The sequence below is a fragment of the Cyprinus carpio genome, chromosome A10 (assembly GCF_018340385.1).
Source record: "Cyprinus carpio isolate SPL01 chromosome A10, ASM1834038v1, whole genome shotgun sequence".
In the NCBI taxonomy this organism is placed as follows: domain Eukaryota; kingdom Metazoa; phylum Chordata; class Actinopteri; order Cypriniformes; family Cyprinidae; genus Cyprinus; species Cyprinus carpio.
This window is the reverse complement of record NC_056581.1, coordinates 16,307,955-16,330,423: the sequence shown is the minus strand read 5'-3', so window position 1 is coordinate 16,330,423 and position 22,469 is coordinate 16,307,955. Positions and strand designations below refer to the sequence as shown.

General features: G+C 34.9%; 1 protein-coding gene across 2 annotated transcripts in view; it reads right to left on the bottom strand.

Moving 5' to 3' along the window:
• Window positions 1-139: 139 nt before the first annotated feature.
• Window positions 140-22,469, bottom strand: part of xrcc4 (X-ray repair complementing defective repair in Chinese hamster cells 4) — a 31,145-nt gene continuing 8,815 nt past the window's right edge. Inside the window, exons 4-8 of one of the 2 annotated variants that reach the window (XM_042765431.1) lie at window positions 16,446-16,612; window positions 15,358-15,508; window positions 14,190-14,328; window positions 10,308-10,449; window positions 140-822 (exon numbers count right to left, since the gene is read on the bottom strand). In XM_042765431.1, coding sequence (XP_042621365.1) covers window positions 708-822; window positions 10,308-10,449; window positions 14,190-14,328; window positions 15,358-15,508; window positions 16,446-16,612 — 714 coding nt within the window. In that variant the 3' untranslated portion in view covers window positions 140-707. Of the gene's footprint in view, window positions 823-5,716; window positions 6,139-10,307; window positions 10,450-14,189; window positions 14,329-15,357; window positions 15,509-16,445; window positions 16,613-22,469 lie in introns of those variants that run through there. The other variant, XM_042765432.1, reaches the window with a different exon arrangement.

Here is a 22,469-nt window from a genome sequence, read left to right as displayed (position 1 = left end):
TCAAACATTCCATATGAGATCATTGAAAGTGCATATATATATATATATATATATATATATATATATATATATATATATATATTTTTTTTTTTACATTTTCTAAAGAATGTGAGTGGTGCTTATCTGTCTTGATGACAGGTCATTGTCATTGGTTATCACGGTGTTGCTAAGCAGTCATTAATGTCTTCTGAAGAGTTTAAGCATGTTGCTATGAAGTTGCTAGGGTATTTTTTCCGTGGTTGCTTTTAGGAGTTCAGCTTAGACTGGTTTGCTTGTTAAACAGTTAGAAAAAGCCCAGAACTCACTAAGACTAGCAGGCCAGCCTGATGAGGCTGGGAGACCAGCTAAAACCAAAAGCTCAGCTGAGGCTGTTTTTTCCCCATAACAAGTAAAGTTAAGGATAAGTTAAAAAAGTAGGTTTGGGTTTAAAATCCATTTTTAAAAAAGATCACTACTTGGAGAACGAGAAAAACATCTTTATTCACATTTTTTAGATTTATTCACAACTTACAGAGTTAAAAATTGACAAATTCATAATTTTGCTTCACTAAAGTAGTGTTCTTTTTAAACTTTTGTTTATTATAGAACCAATTCATATTTACTCTAAAATTCTTTTTAAAAATGTATAATTTTATTACTCCTACAGTTTAAAAACAGTACAAAAGTCATGCTTATCACAAACAGTGCTCTTTAGGCCGTAAAGAGGGTCATATATCATCGAAGAGGTCGTCTGGATCAAGGTTCACAGCAGCGCTTGCTGGTTTTGGTTGGACGTTTGACGTTTTGCTGGTCTCGGCTTTGGCATCTTCTGTCGGCTTCTCTCTAAAATTACAAAGTGCCGGAACAACCGTCAGCAGAAGGTGAAGGTTAAATACATAGCGGGAATGAACATAAGTTATGACACTAGAGTAAAGGCTGACTGCTGTCTGATTACAGTGACCCAGTCAAACCCCATCCTACCACAGGCTCCTTAAAACGGGGTCATGACTAAACTCTGCAATTCACCCTGTTTCTGTCAGGACCGCGTTGCAAAAAAAAAAAAAAAAAGCTCCTTCATAATCAGGCACATGCCTTGTGTTTTAGCATCACATTTACTGCATGCTAATAAAAGGTCAATTTTAAGATGAATATGACCCTGATGTACATCCTGCTGGAAATATTAATCATGTGACATAAATGCCTCAAAGTCAGAACTAAGCTAGGTTGATGATACGAAATGTCAGAAATGCTTCCTCAGCACGAAAGCAAGAAAAGAAAGGTTAAACTGCAGTAAATCCCAGAGGATCCTTTCAATAAGGGCTGCAGAGAGCTTCTCAAAGCGCTAGAAGAAATCAGGTCACAGGGAAAATAAATGAAATTTATGGTCCCGTAAGCCTGTTAATTTCAGGATGTGCCTGGGATCATGTAGACTTTTAAGCAAAGCTTGTCCGGTGCTGTACCACAAAACACATGGACAACATGGCTGGAATTAAACATACACACACATCATAGACCGTTAGCTGGATTAAATCACACACTCTCAGAAATAAAGGTCCAGAAGTTGTCACTGGGGGCGGTTCCTTTTCAAAAGGTACATGTTTGTACCTAAAGGGTCCATTTTGGTACCTTAAAGGTGCATAATAGTACCTAAAGTGTACATATTAGAACCTAATAGGAGGAACAATCTTTTGATGTATATATAAAGGTTCTTAAGCAAAGAACCATTTTTTGGTAAACAAGGTTCTTGAGCTGAGCTAAATGGTGCTTTAAAAATCTTTTATTTCATTACAAGTTCATCGGATCAGTACTGAACAATCTGTAAAATATTCAATCTGTAAAACTGATAATCCTGCTGGTTACACCGGCTCTAGTTTTAGAGAAAAGGCTTGAATTGGTTCGTGTTGATAAATTATTTCATGAAACAGAAACAGCTCACATGGAAAAGTTTGACTAATGCAGGTCTGGAGGGAGACTAGCAACTGAACTGAGAGTGTTAAACCCAAAATCCAACACCTTAATTTCCAAACCACTTTAGAGATGCTAGAAAATGGCAAGATGAAAATGTATTTATTTTTAAAATCAGTTATATAACTGTATTTTGTTACATTATTGGTAATACTGTTCGCATATAATCCTTTAATCCTGCTACACAAAAATAAACAAAATAATATACAAACAATAAACTGGAATCCTATAAATCCTAATGCACAAAAAAATTATATATATATATATATATATATATATATATATATATATATACATATACAGTGTATATATATATATATATATATATATATGTAAACACATACTATTTTTAAATACATTTTGTTTAATAATTACATATTGTAATTAAAAACATACAGTGTATATATATATATATATATATATATATATATATATATATATATATATATATATATTCAATGCATTAAATGTACAGTTTTCTGATTTTGTCTCAAGCAGACTAATATTTGTGTGGTTTAATAAGCCTCACTGTGGGGAAATGGAGTTCATTAAAAGTTAACAGCATCCACGTAAAGCATTCACACACACTTTAGGAGCCTGTCTCTGGAAACAAACTCTTCTTTATTAGAAACAGGTTTGCAACAGGTTTGGTGGATCATGCTGAGGAGATTCCAGAAACCCTTTAGGATTCTCCTGAAAAAGAGCTGCTCCATAAAATACCACCATAATAAAAATCAGGAAAAATAAAAATGAAATATTCAACTGCAATCATGAGCCTCATTTGCTCAATGGGAAATGTTTACATTTTAAGGGTGAAAAAATTAACACTGTTAAAAAAGATGAATGCTATATGAGTATAAAATTGATGATCGTATATCACATATCACAAAGACTCACAACACTGTAATGGTACTGCCACATACAGATGAGACTGCAACCACATAGAAAATATAAGATTTTTTTCATATAAATGTGAAAAAAGAAATGACATGAATATGATAAAACAATCAAGATTTAATGAAGAAATGTTTCAGATTGTGCTCTATTTCAAGGTTACTAATCATAAATGCAACAAAGAAGCATTTTGGCTGGAGGAGACTTTTGGACCCCAATGTACAGGCAACAAGGCCTTATACTGTGAAACAGATTGTGTTTCCAGGTTCATGATCCCAGAATCACATCTGAGGGCTCATCCTGCCACAAGTGCAGCTCAGGATACAAATACCTGCTTCTGAGACGTGCAGTTAAAAAGCTGTCTGGCAAAAAGGAAGCAAATGTTTCACTGGGATTGAGGGAGCGGAAGTCTTTATAAAACACTTCAAAACCAGCTGCCACAATGTGTTGCTTCTAATAAATCCATTTATTAGCATAATCATGGGTGTCTATGAAAAAGCATGCTTTACTAAAAATGAATCGCAGGTGTTTTGATGTTCGAATTTTAGTCATTTGATTCATGTGAATGATTAAGAAAACTAAGAAAAAATCTCGAGTTAGCTAGTTAAAGGAATAGTTCACCCAAAAATGAAAATGAGTTGAAAATTGACTCACCCATGGGCTGTCCAAGATGTAGATGAGTTTGTTTCTTCATCAGAACAGATTTGGAGAAATTTAGCGTTACATCACTTGAATGGGTGCCATCAGAATGAGAGTCCAAACAGCTGATAAAAACATCACAATAATCCAGAAATCAGCGTACACCTCGCTTTTCAGAACGATGAGCTTTGTAAAAAATCAAAGCGTTTCAGAAAGGCAATAATAAACAGTAATAAACAAATGCATCAAGTTGTTTTTAACTTCAATCCATTAATAAAACTTCCTCCAGTGAAAAACCTGCTGTCCTTTCACATCAAAACATATTCGTTCAGAACTGTTTTTGTTTGTAAACGGTGTTTGGTTTGTTCACATTTCTCTCCTGTTTTAGACGAGACAGCTTTTTCACCGGAGAAAGCAATATTAGGAATAGAAGACTCGTATTTTATGTTTTAAAGTTAAAAACGCAACAATGGCTTTGTTTGATTTCACTTCATAAGATGATAATTGATGGACTGACTGGAGTGGTGTGGATTATTGTGATGTTTTTATCAGCTGTTTGGACTCTCATTCTGACGGCACCCATTCACTGCAGAGGATCCATTGGTCGGCAAGTGATGGAATGCTACATTTCTCCAAATCTGTTCTGATGAAAAAACAAACTCATCAACATATTGGATGTCCTGAGAGTGAGTAAATATTCATTTTCATTTTCGGGTGAACTAACAGCTTTTTGGATAACAAACAACTCCTGCTTGCAAAGAAATCATGATTCTTCCTCAGAAATACAACACACCAAGTAGGAAAAGTTTGTATTTGTTCTTTTCTTGCACGTACAAAAAGAGACCAAAGAGCTTTTATATGGTGTGTTGGTATCAAACAAACCCTAAAAGGCCTGAAGATTTGGATCTTTTTTAACACGTAAACACCATAATGGAATCAGTGGGATCACTCATTCTCATTTGACTCTCCAAAACCACATGTTATTGAACTAAGTAACCCAAGCATCAGAAATGCGTCTTTGGTGCTTTCAGTAAGCATTTAAAAAGCTAACCCCAAACGTTTATCTGTCAAACAGAGTGTGAACAGTGTATCTGCATTTCTGCACATGTAAATATCGCGGTTCAATCAAGGGGATTCTCTGTGCGGCCGCATCTGGAAGTTATTTTGACCAGCTAAACTCTCCTGTAAGGACAACTTTGACAATTAACAGAAAGAGTGACTTTCCTACTGCCCTCTCGGAGGAAATCCATAGTTATGAGCAGGGATAATGGATGAGCACTTGTCGACGCTGTCGTCTTGTAAGTCGCTATATTTGCTGTCGTGATTCACTGGGAACAGTGGGAATTGTCTGCGGGTTGGGCAAAAAGGTCTTATGTTTCTTTTAAATTATTATTGACATGACGAGAAGTTCTGGATCTGGTTAAGAAAATACAAAGGAGCCCAAAAAGGAGGAGAGACGTGACGAATAAAGCCAAATGTCAGACTACAGCCATATGAGACATGAGATGCTGATGTAGGTAAACCGATATTCACATATCATGAAGTAAACCAATGGAGGTTTTTATTAGAATGATGCAAAAAGGCTGTTACACACTAAACTCAAGTTAACTTGCATCAAGTTGCCATATTTCGATCATTTTAAACATCACATCTTACATAACAAAAATAAATAAATAAAATAAAGAACCAATAATGACAAGTCTGAAACACCACCACTGGTTATTGTTAAAGATTGTTACATTATTTTACCAATGCTAATTATTTCTGAACAGAAGCAACACAAGGGTGAATCTTACAAAAACTGTTATAATTATATTTTGCTAAAATAAAATTACTATTCTTAAGACCACTAAAGATTTTGCATTGTTGAATTACCACACCATTTATCCATAACATACTGTACTGAATTTTTTTTTTTTAATTATTAAATTACATACATATGCCTATATACATATATGCATATAAATGAAAAAAAGCAGTTTAGAAACATATTATTATAATTATTATTATTGTAAACAATAATCAATTCTAATTTTTTAAAAAATTTATTCTTTTATAACAATAATACATTTCTTAACAGTTTTTTCCTTAATATGCATATATATATATACAATACACACACACACCATATAATGTAATTATAAAAAATAGATGTTTCTAAAAATGACAATATACAGTATATAATATATATCATAATATATGATATATCATAATATATGTTAATAATATTAATAATGGCAATGTGAATTCAGAGTGAAATGTACTTAAGGAAACAGTCATAATACAAAAATGCAAATTATGATTTCTTTTCCCCCCCCCATTGTGGGGTAAAACTTGGGAGACCCATGAAGAAACTGGCATTAAACACACATACTGAGGACTGGATTAATGCAGTGTAACTGGCCTAATTGTTGTTTGTTGTCATGCTCTGCCAGATCCATCTCTAGGCAGGTGCTGGGAGACTGTAGAACAGAACAGTTTCAGCCAGGGGCCAAATAAATCCACATCTTTCTGCTCGCTCACTCTCTCTCTCCCTCCCTTCATCTCTCTCTTTCTGTCTTTCCTCTTCTTCTTCTTCTTCTTCTTCTAAAAAAATAACTATTTAACTTCTGATGCATCTCTGAATCCTTTTAATAGAGTTTCGACTTCCTTCTCCTTGACCTGGGAAGAAGACATTTACATTCAATATACTTTGCAGTCTCAATGATTTACAAATGTCTTTTTTTGTTTGTTTGTTTGTTTGTCTGTGCAATCTTTAATCACAACATTCTAACTTTCTTTCTCAGAAATGACCTTTCACGGCATCACAAATCCTTTTCACTTTCCAATCGCTCCCTTCAATCATCTGCCTCCGTGCTGGGATGTAACACCCACTTTACACAATCCAATCAATTTACAAGAGATAAAACCAAGTCCCGCACCACATAGACTTACATTACATTTACAATTATGCATTTAGCAGACCCTTTATTCAAAGCGACTTTAAGTGCATTCAAGCTAACATTTATTTATTTTTTACCTAACGTGTTCCCTGGGAATCGAACCCACAACCTTTTGTGCTGCTAACACAATGCTCTACCGCTGAGATTTTAACATTTATCTGAAAAAAAAAAACAAAAAACCCTACCTCAAACAAACCAGAGACTAGATTACGCTCCCCTGATCTGAACACGGACGTGTGCCACATGCAGTCCTGTAGCTGAATAAACAAATGATGTCTGCTGGGTGATTCTTTTCAGCCTTTAGAGGAGAAATGCTTTTAAAAATGGGCTTTATTAGAGCAGATGTCATGGCACAGAATCTCACCATCTGTAGAGAGCAGTGATTGTGCGGTTTGTTTGTGAGAGGGAAAACACTGTGACACTGATTTTGCCTGCTGGGAAACTGCTACTGGGAAATTTCTTGACACCCATACAGGGCCTTTAAACAGCCAATAAAAGGCCATTTGCTTTTTGATTACTCTAGAGATGCTGGCAGAGCGATAGAGACATTGGCATGGAAAGTGCTAGAGGTCTGAATAATGACTGTCTTCATAATGTTCACTCATTAGTGAACTTTCTTTGATATTTACTTTAAGTTTGGGGTCAGTAAAATGTATTTTATTTTTTAATTAATACTTTTATTCAGTACGATTCATTACATTGTTCAAAAGTGACAGTAAAGACATTTAAAATGTAACAGGTATATGTGAACTTGATATTTATACATCATCCATAAGGTGAATAAATAAGCTTTCCATTGATGTATGGTTTGTTAGGATTTGACAATATTTGGCCGAGATACAACTATTTAAAATCTGGAATCTGAGGGTGCAAAAAAATCCAAATACTGAGAAAATCGCCTTTAAAGTTGTACAAATGAATTCTTAGCAATGCATATTACTGATCAAGTTTTGATATATTTACAGTAGGAAATTTACAAAATATATTTACTTAATGTCCTAATGATTTTTGCCATAAAAGAAAAATCAATAATTTTGACACATACAATGTATTTTTGGCTATTGCTACAAAAATACCCCAGCGACTTAAGACTGGTTTTGTTGTCCAGGGTCACATATATAATATATTTCAAATAAATGCTGTTCTTTTCAACTTTCTATTCATCCAAAAATCCTGAAAAAAATGACAAATCAGTGTTTTCACAAAAATATGTAGCGTGACACTGAAGACTTGAGTAAAGATGCTGAAAATTCAGCTCTGCATCACAGAAATACATTACATTTTAAAATATATTTAAATAGAAAACAGTTACTTTAATTGTCAAAATATTTTACAATAAAACTGATTTTATTGTATTTTTGATTAAATAAATGCAGCCTTGGTAAGCATGAGACACATCATCATTAACTATGATTTTTTTTTTTTAATACAATGAAAGTAGACAGTCAAGCTCCAAAAAGGGAAAAAAAACAGCATAAAAACAATCTGTATACTTTTGTGTTGTATTTCAAGTCTTTTGAAGCAATACAAAAATGTATTGAAAAAAAAAATATACTAGTAAGTTCATTATACAGTATATTCAATTATTTAATTTTCCATTTACTTATTTGCCATTTTTGAAGATGGACAGTCTCAGTCCCTGTCGTTTTCATTTTATGAAAACCAACATTAAGATTCTTCAAATCATCTGCTTTTGCATGAAGAAAGAAAGTCATTTAGCTTTGGAATCACATGAGAGCGAGTATAAGATGACAGATTTTTTGGGTGAACTGTTACTTTAACTCCATCTGCCACATAAAATGAAGACTCATTACACCGCCACTAATTTGTGTCACGTTTAACAAGAGCATTCCAGCTCTCTCTGAGGCACAAAATTGTGCGTAATTAGCCGAGGCATTCAAAGCCACGCGGCTGTTTAAAAACCTCATTCCAGGAACAGAATGAGAATCCTCCAGCTGGATTTCTCCACTCGTGTGATACGAAGTGACGTATGTGATATTATTCTCAAAAGAAGTTACAGCCAGGTCTCTATGCCATGGAAGTCTATTAAAGTTTGGAAAGTCTTACCGCGGTGACAGAGCCTGCAGAAAGAGAGAGAAAGTCCAATACAAACTCTCAGTCTCTTGCAACACCTGACACACAAGCACACGCAGAAACCATCTGGTGTAGAGGCACCATTCTTTCATAGACCACCACGACCTCGGCCCACCGGGGCCTGCGAACGTCACCGCTTTGAGTGTCTGCTGACACGGGGAGCAGCCGCTGACACTGGGAAGCTAGAAACACTTTTAAACAGATTCAGTTTAAACATTTATTCTGTCTGCAGAGTCACATAAACACTCTTGTATTTACCAAGTTTTAAAAGACCCTCATTAAAAGTTAATCTCTCAATATCCCAGCATAATGTCAATACAATATGTCTGCCAACTTCAGAAACTTTCACATATGTCTGCCAACCCAAAAAACACAGGCTCTGTTCCAAAAGCTAGTAAGCTGCATTTCTACCTGCTGTCTACTTTGGCAGCTCCCTTCTAAGGCAACATCCCAAATGAATGGATTTGAAAGGTGTAACAAGTCGGTTAACAAATCTATCATGTCACACGTAAAGCACCTCTCAAGTACATTATGCATTCATTGAGTGCTTATAGTTAATCATATAAGTCTAGACATTACAAATAAAAGTAATAAAAAAAATTACTGACTCTAATAGTATAATAAGAACAAAAAATTCATGACATACACAAATACTGGGCAAAATTGTTCATTTTTAATCAGATATTTTTTATCAATATTTAACAATAAAATTTCAAATTGTACTGATACATATTTATCACTATCAATAAATTTTTCAGAAAATATGTCTATTTAAAATTGATGCAGGATCCAATTTCTGATCAGTTAAGTTGCATGGTTTTCCCAGTCTTTTGGTAATGTTTTTTTTTTAATCAGTTTTAGATTTTGCCATCACAAGCATCTTTAGCTGAAGAAATACTTTAAAACTCAGCATAACGTAAAATGATATTGACTATAGAAAAACAACATCAATTTCAATAACCTTTAGGATTTTATTAATGTGACTAACAGGACTGGGGGAAAAATAGATAAGATAGAAAAGATAGATAGAATGACAGAAAGATAAATAGAACGACAACGATAGATAGATAGATAGATAGATAGATAGATAGATAGATAGATAGATAGATAGATAGATAGATAGATAGATAGAATTCAAGATAGATTAGATTCAAGAACTGTGGGAAACCCTGAAAGAATCACCTAAGAATAATAACACTTAAATAATAACTCAAGAATAATAACTAATGCCAAATAATCTCCAAAACACTGTGACTATTTTAAAACACAACACGTTTTCCCAGGAGCGGTGTCCCTTGGGTGCCATCAAGTCTGAAGAAGTTGCTCAAAGCAAATCTAAACCATTCATGGCATTTATTGTACAATTACGGAGACCACTGTGGTACTGTCAGAGGAGGAGATGAAATTATACACATTTTCCTATTAATAAGTAAAAAAGAGCCGGAGAGAGAAGCACCCAGGGGGGCCTCGACTGGAAAAATAGCTACAAGGTGCTGACCAATGGTTTCCGTACAATGGAAGGGTTCTGGGAAAGCTGCTTCTGTCTGCTTGACTCGCCGCAGGCGCGGAGAAAAAGCAGCATCCAAGGTTGCATAAAATGGACACCAGAGAATAAGACACTCGGAATTATAACTGACATTTTTATGGCCGCAGTTGCAGGGGTTTATGGGTATCATACGCAACATTAGATAACAGGCCTCCAGGAGTTTGGGTGCATTATGAGTCGATCGACTGCAGTAAAATGTGTAATTAGACAGAGGGTGTGTGTAAATCTGAGGACGTGAGTGATGATACCTGGATCTCTGTCGCTGATCCAGCGCTGCACGTTTGGCTTGCGTCTCCAGCTGTTGGAGATGACGGTGGCGGCGTTTTCGACAAGGCGCCACATCTGTGATGTCATTTAAGCTGTCATCCATCGGGTTACTTTCTGGCATCTCTGTTAGACAAAACATGGAAAAGTTAAAGTGTTAAAGTTCATCCAATCTTCATATTTGCACATATTTAGCTGAGGTTTTTGTCTTTTAAAGAAGATGTACTTCACATTTAGTCAGTAATTCATTAAGCCATATTCATTAATTTTACTTTATTTTTAATCAGAAATGGTATAATTAATTGTAAATGTAAATATTTGAATTACTTTAGCAGAACATGTTATAAAAATATATCATTTTAATCTATAAAAATAATATTTTGATATTATAATGTGCAGAAATAACAATGTGCATCAAACAGACCAAACATTGAACAAATATACTTTTTTTTTGGAAACGATTAAACATTTTAATTTTCATCATCTCAGGCAGATAAATCCTGAACATACTATGACTGAATATTATTTATATATCATATATTAATATACAATATAAATATAATATTAAATGTATAAAATATTAATATAATTAATTATCAGTAATAATAAATAATTATTATTATTATTTAAATACATTCTTTCTATATTTCTATTATTTTTGTTAGTGTATTATAATAATCTAATCATTAATTTTATTAACAGCATCTGAATTAAAAAACTTTTTTTTTTATCTTAGCTATAATTGACCAATAAAAAACCCAACAATAATCATTAACTAAATTATTTTGCCAATAATTTAGATTAACACATTTCATTTAAACCAGAAATATTCAGCCAACCTGATTAGTTAGTTACATTTCTAAATATGAGCTACTGTACATAGCCGCCTTATGTTGTTAATTTAATGATTTTAGTCTAGATGAGTTATTATCTGTGAATGTTATTATTTGTGAATGTTTGCATATATAATGTCTCTGAAAGGGATTAATGGAGGCTCTCACAGCCAGTGTTCAGGCAGCCGGCCAAGATGTGACTCTGTTAACACAATCAGCATCATTAACGCATTAAAAGCATGTTGAGCATCAACATTAAACGATGTACACGCAGGTTGACTGCAATAAAACTCAGCAGGAGCACATCTGTCTCATGAGATATGTCATTGTAGCACAGTGGGAAACTGTTCAAGTTTGCAAAGCATCCAATAGTACTTGTTCTTTAAAGTACTACTGCATTGCCAGACACGTTTCGAAGATTGTTTCTGTCAATTGTTTACATCTACAGGAGTTTAATTTACATTGGACAGATGAAACTGGGTAGGTTTGACTCAAGTTAAGTGGTGCAGCAAACATCCTAACCACATTAAAGGCTCTTTCAATTATGCTTCATGTACTGCACTGTTATGGTAAACTTTAAATTTTAAGAAAAAAGACTGAAGCTACAACTCCCACCCTTTAAATATAAAAACATTACCATGCACACACTCTGAAACATAAACCATTGAATCAAACTTTAAGGAAAGAAAGAAAATGACAATAATTGAACCCCAAAGGGCTCTGTCTGAGGAACTAAGCCAAAGTGACACACACCTAGCAACCATACATTACAATTTAGTCTGTTTACAAGGTAATATGACCATGGAAGGTTTTTTTTTTTTTTTCTAGCTGTGGTGTTTTTTACTTTCACTCCTCAGGGTTTACACAAGGGGAAAAACAGAGAAATTGAGCAATCCGCAGACTAAATCATGTGTGACTCCACCTCATTTCCCTTTCTGTGCCTCAAAACTGTGACTCAACAGCCCGATGTAGCCCCCAAATATGGCTTTCGATGTCGAAATCGACCAAAAGCAGACGGTGTTGCCAATGAACAACTTGCCTAAGAGATGATGTCATAAACAATGATGGACGGCGGGGAAAAGCTGAGGGAATGAACTACCTGTAGGCCGTCTCAGTTCTGGCTCAAAAGTTTAATGTGTTGGACAACATTAGCGTAGTCATGCTTTGGACAAGAGAGCAAATACCTAGAGTGACGTCATTGCTCTCATTTATGCAATGCAATTACAAGTCTTTGCTGTTCTGTGCAGTTTATTTGGGATCTAATGGTAGAAATACTACAATCCAAGTAGTGTTACGTAACACAGCTCAGCTTCTTTTAACAAAAAAAAAAACAGTTAATTAACCATGCAGCAATGCATATTATGGATAATCACTTTACAAATGAAAAATGCATCATCTTATTTGAGTATTTTCTCTATCTGAGGATGTAAACCAGGGTCAGAAATTAATGGGGTTTGGGGCAAAAATGCCCCTCAAATTTAAGATAAAGGGGCAAAAAATAAATTAAAAGTATCTGGTTAAAGGGTTACTCCACCCAATTTTCAAAAATGAAAATTTTGTCATTAATCACTTACCCCCATGTCGTTCCAAACCCGTAAAAACTTCTTTCGTCTTTGGAACACAATTTAAGATATTTTGGATGAAAACCGGTAGGCTTGAGACTGTCCCACAGACTGCCAAATAAATGTCAATGTCCAGGAAAGTATGAAAAGCATTGTCAGAACAGTCCATCTGCCATCAGTGATTCAACCGTAATGTTATGAAGCGACGAGAATACTTTTTGTACACAAGTATTCTGACAATGTTTTTCATACTTTCCTGGACCTTGACGCTGTTTTTTATTTGGCAGTCTATGGGACAGTCTCAAGCCCCCCTTTTTCATCCAAAATATCCTAAATTGTGTTCCGAAGACGAACAAAGCTTTTACGGGTTTGGAACTACATGGGGGTAAGTGATTAATGACAAAATTTTCATTTTGGGATGGAGTATCCCTTTAAAGTATCTGACATAAAAGACATTTAATGATGTCATTATAAAAACCGCCCTTACAAAGGTAAAAAAAAATAAAAAATTTGCCCCTTGAAATTAGTTCTGCCGGCAAATACTGCCCTTGAATAGAAAATGTAATTTCTGATGCTGATGCAAACGAAAGATAAGGTTATTTAGAAATGACTAAAACTGATAACAGCTGCTTCACATTGTATAACACAAGATAAATACAAAAGACTTTCAACATCATAAAAGCCAATATACAAATCGTAAATTGTACAATATTTTATATGCACAACTCCAAATGTTGGATTCCACATTAATGCACTAATCAGAGATGTAGACCTAGCTCCTTCTCGACTCATATTGTTGAATTATTCCATGTTTCTTTGTCAATTTCTATCACTGCATGGAACACACTGTCATTCTGTCTGGCCCTACGTCAAGATGTTGAGCTTTCATCCGCTTGCCAGAGTCACTGTAGATCAAATCAGCATCGTGCTGTCATTCATCAACCTGGACTTTCTGGGAAGAGATTCCACTAAATTTGCTACACATTGTTAAACTATATTAAAATATGAGCTCCGTTTGATGTTCTAGGCACAAATTCAGTTGTATGCTCATCTAGTTTGACTTCAAACTATGTTTACTTTGCGAATATGTCCGACAAACACAATATTAAGGAGCCTTGAGAACAAATCAACTGAGAATATACAGCAAGCTGAAGAATGAGAATTTCCACAAATCCACAAACTAAATCACAGACTTTGTTAAAAGTAGGCTGAGAAAGTTTCAGCAGTAATTTGCATTCAACCAAAAAGAAAAAAAAAGTTTTGAGGTATTTGCATCTTCAAATTGAGGTTCACTGGAAACTTCAAAGGAGTAGTTCACTGAAAAATTGCAACCCGAAAATGACAACCTTACCTACAGTAGATGGTTTATATTTTTTTAGCTGATGCATTGGGGAAAAAAAAGGTTTGGAATACAGGTTTGGAAGAACATAATGACAGAATTTTAATTTCTGGGTAAAGTCAGAAGAATTACCTTGTGTAAGAGGCTTTGGGTCTGGCTGTCTGGGTTCAGCCTCCTGTTCATCTTCTGTACTTCCTCCATAATCACTCTCTTCAGGACTCTTATCTGCCTCAGTCTCCATCGCCTTGTGGTCTTCACTATCTGCCTTTTTTTCCAAGAGAATACAGCAGGTACAACATGCTAATAAGGCATATGAGAAAACATATCACAGACTCTCAACATTTCTGTAATGACTGATTCACATGTTCCAAACAAAGGGAGAGAAAGCCAGAAAATTAGTTGTGCTGTATTTTGCATTGAAAGTTTCTATTTCATTCAAAATGAAAACTTATGAAAATTTGTGAATTTATTTATGTATATATTGAATATACAGTACCTTTTAAATGTTTGGGGTCAGTTAAGATAAAAAAAAATTTGAATTCAGTATTTTTATTTTGCAAAGCTGCACTAATTTGTTTGAAAGTGACAGTAAAAACATGTAAAATGTAATCTATTTGAAATAAATGCTGTTATTTTGAACTTTATTTATCAAATAATCCTGAAAAAATAAGAAATGTTTCTTGAGCATCAAATCAGCATATTAGAATGATTTCTGAAGGCTCATGTGAAACTAAAGACTGGAGTAATGATGCTGAAAATTCAGCTTTAACATCAAAGAAATAAATTACATTTTAAAATAGAAACCAGTTACTTTGAATTGTAATAATATTTCACAAAATAAATATTTTACGGGTAAATGCATCCTTGGTGAGCAGGAGAGAAGTAGTGTACAAATAGATATAACTATTTGTTGAATTGTTTGAAATCAATCATTACTGAAAATTAATTCAGCACAGAAATAAGACACCTTTAAGTGTCTTAAGGAAAAAAAAAAGTGATGGACTGAACCTTCTTGGCTTTGTACCTAAACAAATGAAGTTTTCCATCATGCCACAGTTGTCAACTAGTGTAGAGCTTGTTGCTGTAGTTTTAATTTTTTCCCCAACAAAAAAAAAAAAAAAAAAGAAGTGTACACAGGAAAATGTGATCAACACAAAACTAGAAGTGATAATCATGATGTGACATCATCATGGGATTACCTAACAAAATGGACATCTCATAACAGGAGAAGGGAAATTTTGAAATGAAAAATGCTTATGATCATGTGAGGTATCACAATGAAATGTCGCCCACATCTTTACCTCAGTTCATTCTCTTCAACAGATTTCTCCAGCTCTTTGACTCTCTTCTGCAGGGCTCTGAGTTTGTCTTTCTTCTCGTTTAGGACCAGCACAAATCGGCTGTACAAGTCTCTCTCCAACTTCTCCTTCCCTTGGACATACCTTTGCATCCTGTGGAGAGGGTGAAGACCAATCAGACACACCTAAACACTCATGCAACCCAGTCTCCCTGAACATCCGATCGGGTTGACAAGAGTGGAAATGATTAGTTATGAGAGTGTTTGTATTACTTAGAACTTCTTGTGTGTTTATAAGTGGTTAAACACTCATTACTTAACATGGAAACATTAAGAGCGTATTGAACTGAACACCTGTGGTAGCTGTTTTCAAAATACAGGGCTATAAAGTCCTGTCAGTGTTGAGTAGCATTACAAATTCTCCATAATTCTGGTTTTGGAAGATGTTAGAAAGTGTGGCGGCACAGTCGGGTGGTGATGTCACTGCTGCTGTTTCTCAGAGAGGAAAGACTGAAGCAAGTGGAGAACAAGAGAAGAAAGTAAAGAGGAGATTCTTGTCAGGTTGGCCCAGGATTCCCTTGTCATTCTCCACCTGAATGCATCATGTGTTTTATGTCAGCCAAATATCAGCAAAAAATACTGAACTACATTTGCATATCTACAGTTCCCCCTTTTAGAGTATCACAGCAAAGACAAACTAAAAAAACATCTTGCATATCAGGAGTTCCTTAGTAACCGTTTAAAAAACACAGCTAAGAGACTCTTTCATTCTGAATCATTGGAGATGATGAGGAGGGGAGAGGGTTATCCAAGAGGAAGCTCTAATCATGAACAGGTGAAAGGCTTGCGTAATCACAACTTTGTTTGAAATTACTTTTGGCATTACAGAAAAAACCTTGTGCAACCTCCTAGGAACAAAGAAACAAATCAAAAGCATATTCCTCACAGTATGTTGCCTTTCTACATTATTATTGTATCTTAATAAAAAAAAATTTTTATAAACATATATAATATATAATTATATATAAAAACATATTATATTTTTATGAGAGCTGAGTGAGTTGAGGAGTATTGATCTGGTGTGGACCTACTCTTTGGTGATATGTTCCTGTTCTCTCCTCAGCTTCTGGTTCTCCTCCAGCAGGTGCTGGTTTTTGGCCTGTAGACGTGCACTCTGCTCCAGGCCATGACTAATGAGCTCCCTTATGACTTCAGTGGGCTCAGGTACCACCTGCAGATCCACCACGCCGAGCCTGAACTGAGAAATAAAGAGAGAACAAGATTAATAATAGAAGACCCCGTGCAACCTGATACCTGGAGGAGACACCTGCCCATCAGCTGTTAGCATCCTGGCTGGAGACACAAGGGAGAGGCAAAGAATGAACTGGGCCTACAGACAGTGGATTGACGTTCTCACTATTTTTGACCAAAGAGTTTCCATTACTTTTCCATCAAAAAATTTAGTCAATCATTACTGAATAAATATATTTTCAAAGTCATTAAGATTTAGAGCAATTTAGAAATGAATCATTTAGAGCGATGTGTAAAACTGTTTGACTGATTCATTCAAAAGAATCAACTCAACTGAACAAATTCAATCCGAAATCAGATCTAATACAAAGGCCAAGGAATATTTTAGAACAGACAATTACAGAAATATCAATGACTTTACCAGGACAGGTAAGATTTTTCTTTTCTTTTACTTTTGCCACATTCGCTAGAAAATATAAAAAACTACCTCTTAAAAAAAAAAAAAAAAAAAAAATTATATATATATATATATATAATATATATATATATATATATATATATATATATATATATATATATATATATATATATACAATTTATAAAAAATATAATGTATTATATACATATAAATTATATAATTATATAATTATTTTACATATACATTATAATATATTAATAACTATTTAGTTATCTAATTATCTAATTCTATATTAAATACATAAATTAGTAATAAGTACATACTAAAAAGATAGATTAATTAAATAGTTAAATAAATAATACATAATTAAAAAAATTATGAAATGAAGAAAAATAAATAATAAATAAATAAAATGCCAAATAAATAATTAAAAAGATGAAAAGCTAAATAAATACATATATACATAACTTATAAATAACTACTAAATAATGAATAATGAAATAATGAAAGACGTAATAAATAAATGAAAAAAAAAATATAAATAAGTATATATTTTAAAATATTATAAATATAGATCTATAATAATTTGTCATAATAAGCCTAATTTAAATAGACTGGATATACATTTGCAGCACAAAAAGACAATTGCTGTATTTAAAAGTGCATAGCACAGTGCTAATCCAGCACAGATAGCACCTGGTTAAAGTAAAATGAGGGCGGTTAATGAATGTAGTGTGTGCCAGTCTGTGAATGATAAGCACGACTGCACTGAAGAGCACTGAAGATAACAGACCTCACAGAGACCTAAGAACACAATGAAGTTTCTGCCTTCAACCTACTGAGACTGCCTCTTAATCGAATACTTTTGTCTTATAAATGATTCTTTACAAGCAAGCAAATCCTTACCACCTTGATGTGCACAACTCTAGTAATGCATGCAGTCATTTAGTACACTTTGCTAAATTGACTTTGCGCTTACAGGAACAATCATTGCTCATCCAGCTACGCTATATCGAGTTCATTATTGAAGATGAATTGAAGATGAATCGCCTTTGATAATGAACTCGATATAGCGTAGCTTGTCAGTAAACTACGGCTCTGTGTATTAACTGCAGCTCCATTTGAAAGCAGGTGATGGGGATTTACCGCTAATCATGGAACCGGCTTTACTGACGAGATGCGCATGATCATATCATTCGATATATTGTCCAGCCCTACGAGAAAGCAAGCAAACTTTAGAGCTGAAGTCAAGAGCGATACTTTTTTTGGACCTAAAAACAATCACATCTTATAATAAAGATATTTTGATATGCATTACTGATTATTATTAAAATATCTTTAAAAGCATATTCCCTTTTCTTCAAAAGAAGCTAATTTACCTAAGCCTTAAAGGTATTTAAAGGAATAGTTCGCCCAAAAATGAAAATATGCTTAAAATGTACTCATCCTCAGTTCATCCAAGATGTAGAGGAGTTTGCTTCTTCATCAGAACAGATTTGGAGAAATGTAGCATTACATCACTTTCTCACCAATGGATCCTCTGCAGTGAATGGGTGCCGTCAGAATGAGAGTCTAAACAGCTGATAAAAACATCACAATAGTCCACACCACTCCAGTCCATCAATTAAACATCTGTGCAGATTTCTCTCCTGATTCAGACGAGACAAATTGTTCACTAGAAAAAGCAACATTATGGATACAAGATTCGTATTTTAGCTGGAAGAAACGGTTTGATGTTAAAAACATCTTAATGATGGATTTGTTTCTCAGAAACACACAAGCTTTTTGCTTCACAAGATGTTAACTGATGGAGTTGTGTGGTGTGTATTATTGTGATGTTTTTATCAGATGTTTGGACTCTCATTCTGATGGCACCCATTCACTGCACAGGATCCATTGGTGAGCAAGTGATGGAAGGCTACATTTTTCCAAATCTGTTCTGATGATGAAACAAACTCATCTACATCTTCGATGGCCTGAGGATAAGTACATTTACAGAAATTTGTAAACTTAGTGTGAACTATTTCTTAAATTATGACAATATTTGAAACACTGACCAGTGGACTTCAGAGGGAAAAGGCTGAAAAAGAAAAAGCAAAGCAGAACACAGCCTCTCTAAATGAGGAATACTGATGGATTTGCTGATGGACATGAGGTGAACACACCAAACATGACCATAATCCAGAGGAGTTAAGGAAACGGAACATTCCCCCAAAAGAGTGACTAAGAATGACCTCTCGACAGAGCCAGCATTGTTTCTGAACATGGCTGGCTGGTCTGGAAAGTATTAGACAGTTTCATCTCTGCAATCAGTCAAGTGGCCGGCAGAACCCAGAGCAGATGCCATCATATTCCCCCGAGGACGCTGGGAACTGATCTCCGTTTGTCCCTGTGGGAACGGTCGTTTTCTAGGTGCCACAAACGCACTAAACCACACACAGAGTGCAGGACCTCCCAAAGTTTCCGAGGACTTTTTCAGAGTCTGACCACATAAAAGTCACGTGACTATGAAAACGTGCATCACAGCTAAACTGCTATTATGAACAAAGACAGCTTTGCAAAACATGTTACAAAAAAAATTAATAAATAAAATAACAGATTTCTGAAAGAGATATAGCAGGAAAATTTCACATTGCATATCTCTTTAATGCACAATAGCACAATATATACACACACACACACACACACACACACACACACACACACACACACAGTGAGTACAGAAAAGAATCACCCCCTTTAAAATAATCATATTTTGTTGCTTTGCAGCCTGAAATGTTTTTGTTTTATCCAGCTGTATTTACTCAGTGCAACTTATAACATCTAAGCGAAAGACATAACACCAACATGTCAGATTTTTTTTTTAAAAACCTTGATTAAATGAGTTGGAAAAAGGATCAGCCCCCTACTACAAAAGACTTGTAAACACAATCAGGTGTAGCTAATCACCTTCTCGACGGCACACAAAGCCATTTGACTTTCAACTGTGTTCAGCTGTGGTCATTTTCATCAGCTCAGAATGAAAAGAGCTTTCCTGGAGCATTTCAGTCCTTGGTAGAGCAACTGAAGCAAAAAGCCAACTATGGGTGGCAAGGCACTGTCAAAAGATCTCCAGGAGAAAGTTGTGGACAGGAGATAGATGAAGAAAAAAATTCAAAGGCTTGATCACTGCATAGAAGCATAGTGAAGTCTATTATTAAGAAGAGGAGGGTATTTGATTCGACACAGACCCTCCCTGGATCAGGACGTCACTCCAAAATGGATGAAAGAGTCTGGAGGAAAATGGTGAGAGAGGCGACCAAGAGACCTACAGCAACTCTGAAGCAATCGCAGGAATTTTGACAAAGAGTGATAATTGTGTACATGTGACAACAATATCACAAATTCTCCATAAACGTGTCTTATATGGGAGGACTGCAAGAAAAAAGCCACTCATGAAGGAAGACATGATGTAGTAATGAGTTTTGTTTGAAAGAACATTGATTGTTGTTTGTGAGGTGGGTGTGAAATTGAATTATTTGACCTCAACACCAAACAAAATGTCTGGTGGAAATCCAATACAGCCCACCATCCAAATAACAGCATTCCTCCAGTAAAGTATGGAGGTGGTGATATCCTGTTATGAGGTGTTTCTCTGCAGCAGGGACTGGAGGACGTCAGGATAGAAGGAAAAATGGATGGGGCAAAATATCATCAAATTCTTGAGGAAAATCTGCTGCCCTCAAAACTGAAGGAGAAAAAGGTGAATGTCCTTGCATGGCCTAGTTAGAGCCCAGATTAAACGGACTTAAACTTTGTCTGTCTTCATTTAAGGCTGCAAAGCAACAAAATTTGATTATTTTAAAGGGGGTGATTCTTTTCTATACCCACTGTATATACTGTGTGTGTGTATATATATATATATATATATATATATATATATATATATATATATGGTGTCACCCTGAAGAGAACAGTTTACTTGATGATGGCTCAGTTTAAACACATCCACATGTGTTGGATAGGAGTTTGTGGAGCCTACCTCTGGGATGCAGAGCATCAGTGTCAAGCTAGTTTACAGCTGTGATCTTCCACGCGCTGCCAGGAACGCTTCCACATGTGCCACAAAAAAACTCGCTTCAGCGCCAACACATAAGAAGTGCTAAATAATTAACAGCAAAAGGAACAAGAGAAAGAAAAGCAGAGTTTTTTTTTTTTTTCAAGATCCCCCTGAACGTGGGTCTGATAGCAATTACAGCATTTACAAATACATGGGGGCATTGAGAACCAAACCATGGCAACATTTAAAAACCCTCATGTTTGCTGTTTGTTTGTTGGATTATTTGAGTAAACCGGATCATATCATTTTGGATTTGGCACTTGCGTCTGCATGAGAAACTACAAAAATCAAATACTTTGAGGTACAGATGGTAAGCATTTCACTGCGGGCTGTTTAATTTAACCTAATCAGATCCTTATTTCCTCACCAACCTCATCTCATGCCACCTCCATGTGCCCTATCACGCCACAACGTGAGCTACAGGATCAGCAACCTTTTGAAAACGTGGTCCTGGCAGGGGGCATGGGAACTAATGTCCTTTCATCTAAGCATCTGAATCCTTGCACATCTGTTTTTCACCAAAAAAGGCAATGTTTTATAATGAACATTTTTTTTAAAACACTAACAAACAGAATACCTTTATAAAATTATATCAAAATCCCTGGCATTCTTTAGATTTTGGTAGCCCAAAGTGAATTTAACTATTCCCCCAATAAAAGAGACATCAGCTGAACTTCACTGTGGACAAATCAGCATGATCAAAAACGTCCATGATTGCATTTTTTCTGCAAATTACAAATAAAGAGATCAACGTGCAATGGATCACAAGAGTCATGGTTCGGATCATATTACAACTTTTGAGTCAAAGATCAGTTCATTTTTTGGATGAGCAAAAAAATGGTTCTTTATCATTTAATGAACACTTTAAGTACTTCTTCGATACCACAGCAAAAACTAGTATCATAACTAATAAAGGTCAACATTTTTAAAGACAACTGAACCGTCAGTAATAAAATAAGCACAAATAAACTAATTTCAAGCACAGATAAATAAAACAGAACAAAGCTACACATAAAATAAGGTCTAACATTAGTTTTCAGGTAGAGAAATGTAATAATTAAGTGTTAAACAACACTGCATAGTATTCACTGTATAAATTAAATATAGATTAAGTTTTGTTAAAGTTGTGTTTTGCTGTTGGATTAACATTAAAAACACAGAAAGCAGCAGATTTTTATAGGCTTCTGTCCCTTTAAAGGGATAGTTCACCCAAAAATTAAAATTACCTCATGATTTATTCCTCCTCATGCCATCCTGGGTGCATATGACTTTCTTCTTTCAGAAGAATATAATCAGAGTTATATTAAATGTCCTGGCTCTTCCAAGCTTTATAATGGCAGTGGTCTA